This window comes from Orycteropus afer, unplaced genomic scaffold, assembly GCF_000298275.1.
Source record: "Orycteropus afer afer isolate SDZICR_OR568_19922 unplaced genomic scaffold, OryAfe1.0 scaffold00360, whole genome shotgun sequence".
Taxonomy (NCBI): domain Eukaryota; kingdom Metazoa; phylum Chordata; class Mammalia; order Tubulidentata; family Orycteropodidae; genus Orycteropus; species Orycteropus afer.
The window spans coordinates 2,963,552-2,969,331 of record NW_006921947.1 but is presented as its reverse complement, the minus strand read 5'-3'; the positions used below and the strand labels follow the sequence as shown (position 1 = coordinate 2,969,331).

Below are 5,780 nucleotides of genomic sequence, written 5' to 3'. Positions count from 1 at the left end.
TGGCAAATAACACTGAATATACCATGGACTGCCAGAAGATCAAACAAATCTGTCTTGGAAGAAGTGCAGCCAGAATGCTCCTTAGAAGTGAAACTAGCCAGACTTCATCTTTTGTACTTTGGTCATGTTATCAGAAGAGACCAGTCCCTGGAGCAGGATCTCGCAGTAGTTAAGGTTGTGTGTCAGTTTGACTGGGTGGTGATTTTGAGTGGCTTGACAGTTGTGATTCCCCATGATGAGACTGGATGTGGTGTAAGCACCTCCAAGGTGGAATCTGCTGTGAGCAACTTATCAGCTGAAGGGAACTTGCCTTCTGGGTCTGGCCTTCTTCCAGTGTATATGTAAGAGCTTTGGGAAAGGTCTCTTTTTTTTTTTTTTTTTAAATTTTTATTGTGTTTTGGGTGAAAGTTTACAGAGCAAATTCATTTTCCAAACAGCAGTTGATACACATTTTTTTTCTCATGACATTGACTGCAATTGGTGTCTTGCTTTTTGCTCTTGCAGTTAGCCTGCCATCACCTCTAGTTCCTGGACTTGAAGCAGTGGCTTGCCGTGTTGCCTGCCAATCTTGGGATTATTGCCCTCATAGCCTATGAGCTAACAATCTGCCATTTTACCTGCCCATCTTAGATTCATCAGCCTCAGAGCTAGCAGCAGCCTGCTATACTGCCTGCCAATCTTGAGTTCATCAGCCCCTGCAGCTCCATGACTCAGCTTGCTCCAGTGGGCCTGGAAGGCAGAGTTGAAGCCCGAGGTTGAGGGGCCTCCACCCAGCCTCTAGAGCCAGCACTCTGAATTTGAACTTCTAGCCTCCTAAACTGTAAGAGAGTAAATTTCATTGTGTGAAAGCCATCCACTTGTGATATTTTCTGTTATAGCTGCACTAGAGAACTAAGACAGATACCATGCTTGGTAAAGCAGAGGGTCAGTGAAAAAGGGGAAGACCCTCAATGAGATTGACTGACACAGTGCAATGATGGGCTCAAACATAGTAGTGATTGTAAGGATGGCACAGGACTGGGAAGTGTTTTGTTCTGTTGTACACAGTGTTGCTGTAAGTTGGAACCAATTCAATAGCACCTAACAAAGCGACCCGGTTTCTGCTGTACTTTTGCTTCCTGCCATGTTTGTTCATGATTGGAGGGGGAAGGAGTCAACTCCAAATTATTAGAAGATGGAAATAACTGTTGTAAATGTTTATTAAGTGCTTGCTGGTTGCCAGACAATGTTCTTAGTGTTTAACATATAGCACTTTACTTGCTCTGCACAATAACCTCATGGGGTTGATTCTTTTATGATTTTCATTTTACCAATGAGAAAACTGAAGCACAGAAAGTTAGTGACTAATCCAACCAAGATCACTGAGCAATTAAGAAAGAGAGCTAACATTTGAACCCAAGCTAATGATTTCAGAGGCTATGATCCTAAACAGGGAGTTCTGGTGGCGTAGTGCCTAAGGCACTTGCCTGCTAACCAGAAGGCTGATGGTTCAAACCCACCAGCCACTCCTCGGAAGGAAGGTTGGGCAATCTACTTCTGTAGTGTTACCACCTCAGAAACCCAAGGAGGGGTTGCTATGAGTCGGATCCGTCTCGACAGCAGGGCATTGCGTTGGGTTGTTGATCCTAAACAACATTCAGGAATGGTCCTCAATGATTAGCAGGCTCCTAAGAAGGTCTGGGGGTCCCTGGATGATGCCAACTGTTACGTGTTTGGGTACTAACTGAATAGTTGGTGGTTCAAACCGACCCAGAGGGACCTCAGAAACCAGGCCCAGAGATCTACTTCCAAAAAACCAGCCATTGAAAACCCTCTGATTCACAGTTCTACTCTGATGCGCATGGGGTCACCATGAGTCAGAATCCACTCAACAGTAACTGGTTTGTGTTTTTCTTTAAAGAAGCTATGGAATACCCATGGATACATTTTAAAAGCTTTTGTCCATTTTGCCCCACTTGTGATATTATTTAGAGCTGAGCATTAATAGATTATTAGGTACCCAAAGGTGTCCCGAAGAAGCCCCGGTGGCATAGCGATTAAATGCTTGGACGCTAACTGAAAAGTCAGTGGTTCGAACCCATCAGCCCCTCCATGGGAAAAGATGAGCCAATCTGCTTCTGTAAGTATTTATAGCCTTGGAAACCCTGTGGTGCAGTTCTACTCTGTCCTACAGGGTCACTATGAGTCTGCATCAACTTGACGGCAACAGATTTATTTCTTTTTGGTTTAAAGGAGTCCCCGGGCGAGGCAAACAGTTAACATGCTTGGCTGTAACCAAAAGGTTGGCGGTTCAAACCCATCCAGAGAAGCTTTGGGAGAAAGGCCTGGGGATCTCCTTCTGAAAAGTCCGCCATTGAAAACCCTATGGAGCACAGTTCCACTCTGACACCCATGGGGCCACCGTGAGGTGGAAACAACTGGAAACCAACTGGTTGAGGTGCCTAAAAATCATAATGTTGTGATGACATGGAGTTTCCTCACCCATGCAGAGATTTTCCCAGGCAGATGCATAGGAATACACACTTGGAGATGGCGAGAAAGAAACAGCAAATCCTCTGGGTCTCTCCTTGTCCGTCATTAGGTCAATGGCGTGACAGTCCATGGAGCCACGCCCCTCTTCAATGCTTGCTGCAGCGGCAGTGCTGCGTGTGTCAACGTGCTGCTGGAGTTTGGAGCAAAGGCCCAGCTTGAGGCGCACCTGGCTTCCCCCATCCACGAGGCCGTGAAGAGAGGTAAACCAGCCACCACACTGCACACATGGCCTTGGTGGGCTCACGACAACCCGCATGCATCAGTCCTCTCGTGCACGCCATGAAAAGGTCCTCCCTCTGTTAGAACAAGCGTGGCTTAGAAAGTCCACAGCAGTCAGGTCAATTTAATCCTCAGGAAGTGCCATGATGGCATAAAAGGGCTCTTCTTGTCACCCAGGGATGTCTTCCTATCTCAGGTACTGCACTTCCTGAGTGTCTTCACAAGGAAGGTGTCTTCTTGAACCTCTTCGCTGTGGTTTTTGGTGGCAGCTGTTGCAGCCAAGACAGCAGTTGCAACTTCCATGAATTGTACTATGTTTATGTCTCTGTCCTTAATAGAAAAAGAATGGCTCACTCCCCCAAGCCTGTAAAACAACAGCCACTCACATGAAATACATTATGAAAGTATCTAAAAGCCAAGGCTGATACTATCTCTAGTGGAAAATTAAACATAACTGTCCACAACTAGCAAGACTCCCTACATGAGCTGATGACGTCAAGGTCAGGTACTGGGGGAAAGAAAAGTTGCAACTTTTAAAAGCATAGCCCAGGTCATCTCCACACTCCCGTATTCTCAGTTACTTTTGCAGTGAGGGAAAAGGGTATATATTTAAGGGATTTAAAAAACATACAGGCATACCTTGGAGGTACTGGGGGTTTGGTTCCACAGCACTTCAGTAAACTAACTGATATCGCAATAAAGCGAGTCACACAAATATTTTGTTTCTCCAGTGCATATAAAAGTTATGTACACAATATACTGTAGTCTATTAAGTATGCAATAGCATTATGAAAACGTTTGAAATATTGTAAGAATTATCAATATGTGATAGAGACATGAAATAAGCACATACTGTTGGAAAAATGGCACTGATAAACTTGCTTGATACAGGGTTGCCACAAACCTTCAATTTGTACAAAATGCAGTATCTGCAAAGCACCATAACACAAAGTGTAATAAAACGAAGTATGCCTGTATACCCAGACTCAACATGAACAAGATGCCATTGAAGGAACGGCCATTTGTCAAAGGTCACACTCAAAGAGCATGATTTCAGTGATACCTATAGTTGGAGTAATTCTCTTACACTGAGGTCCAAAGTACACTGGAGAAGGCAGAACACTCTAGAACAGTAATTTTTGCTGGTGTAATTGCAGATGAAAGTCTTTATCTCAAAAGGTGACAGTGGAAAAAAATAAGGCAAAATTAGATTTGCCCCAGATTCTCAAACATGTCACTTGGTAATTTATTTTTGCAGTGGACTGTTTTAAATGACACAAAGGACCCCAATCTCAATCAATCCCTGTCTTTTGATAGCCAAGACATATTTAATAAACATTTATTGATTAATTACTAATATTAGTCATCACCCGAACTTCAAGTATGTCCCTCAAATTGCAGAGTAATGGACTACCTTGGAAATGATATAAAGGCTTTAAAAAACTTTAATATTGATTTGAAGCAAACAAGACTCAGATATTTGCATTGCTATCAGAACCTTTAAAAATGAATCAGTATAGGGAATAGTTTGAATTACTTAAGTAACTCTGCAGTGCTTGGCTGGTTATATAAGAAGTGTTTGGTATCTGTGTACCTACAAAACATATATATGCTTATTATCAACACCAAAACTCATGTCTCTCTCCATAGTATTTTCTGTACTATAAAAGCAGGTTAAAAACTAATGTCCACAGAATGGAAGAATGAATGGCAAATTCACTTTTTAAAGATACCGTTGTATTAATGCTAATCATCTGACTTTCACATTTTCATTTTTGAAACTTCCTGAGAATACTTACACTTAACTCAAACTAGGCTGTTTCTCCTCTGACAAAAATAAAGAATAAGAATTATTAAAAAATATTTATTAGATACTATTTTCCAGGCTAAGAGCTCTAGTGGCTCTGTGGTTAAAGCACTGTGCTAACCAAAAGGTCAGTAGTTTGAGTCTGCCAGCGGCTGGCTCCACAGGAGAAAGATGCAGCAGTTGGCTTCTGTAAAGACTGACAGCCTTGGAAACCCTGTGGGGCAGTTCTACTCTGTCCTCTAGGGGCCCTGTGAGTTGCAATCCACTCCATGGCAATGGGTTTGGTTTGGGCTTTGCTTCCGTAAAGATTAACAGCCTTGGAAACCCTGTGGGCATTCCACTTTGTCTTCTAGGGTCCCTATGAGTTGGAATTCACTCGATGGCAGTGGATTTGGTTTTGGTTTGTATTTTCCAGGCTGTTTTAGGTAATGATTAGCTATTATTTATGGCCTCTTGCAGCTTTAAACCTCTATGAACAAGCTGGGTCACAATCTGAATTAACACTTTGAAATATTGATGAAATAAATATTATAACCCAATTATAATATTTATGCTAGCAAATAATTTGAATCCACAGACTTCTGATTAAGAAGCTTTAATGTATATTTATACTTAATTCAGAATTTGTAATTACTCAGGTAGGTCTGGGATGAATGAAGAAGCTTAGTTTTATATTCTCTGTAAAGAAACAGTTGCTTAAATTAATTAATGATTGTTATGGATTGAATTGTGTCTCCCCAAAATATGTGCTGTAAATCCTAACCTCTCTACCTGCTGTTGTAAGTCCTTTTGGGAACGGGTTGTCTTTGTTCTGTTGATGAGACAGGATTAGTGTAGGGTGTATCTTGAGTCAATCGCTTTTGAGATTTAGAGATATTAAACAAGTGAGCAAAGTGGACACGAGGGATGAGAGAGGCCAGGCCACATGAAGACTGCCCAGGAGCAGAAGGTCAAAAGAGACAAGGACCTTCCTCCAGAGACAACAGTGAGAGAAAGACCTCCCCATGAGTCAGCACCCTAAATTCAGACTTCTAGCCTCCTAAACTGTGAGAAAATAAGTTTCTGTTTGTTAAAGCCATCCGCTTGTGGTACTTCTGTTAGAAACCTACTCACTGCCATTGAGTCAATTCTGACTTATAGTGACCCCTATAGAGTTTCCAGGGAGTGCTGGTAGCATAGTGCCTAAGACATTTGACTGCTAACCAGAGGGCTGGTGGTTCAA

The 5,780-nt window shown here is 42.4% G+C and overlaps 1 protein-coding gene across 1 annotated transcript in view; it reads left to right on the top strand.

Moving 5' to 3' along the window:
- ASB11 (ankyrin repeat and SOCS box containing 11) overlaps positions 1–5,780 on the top strand; it is a 43,017-nt gene that overhangs the window by 30,347 nt on the left and 6,890 nt on the right. Inside the window, exon 4 of the mRNA XM_007952834.1 lies at positions 2,582–2,732. Coding sequence (XP_007951025.1) covers positions 2,582–2,732 — 151 coding nt within the window. The remainder of the gene's footprint in view (positions 1–2,581; positions 2,733–5,780) is intronic.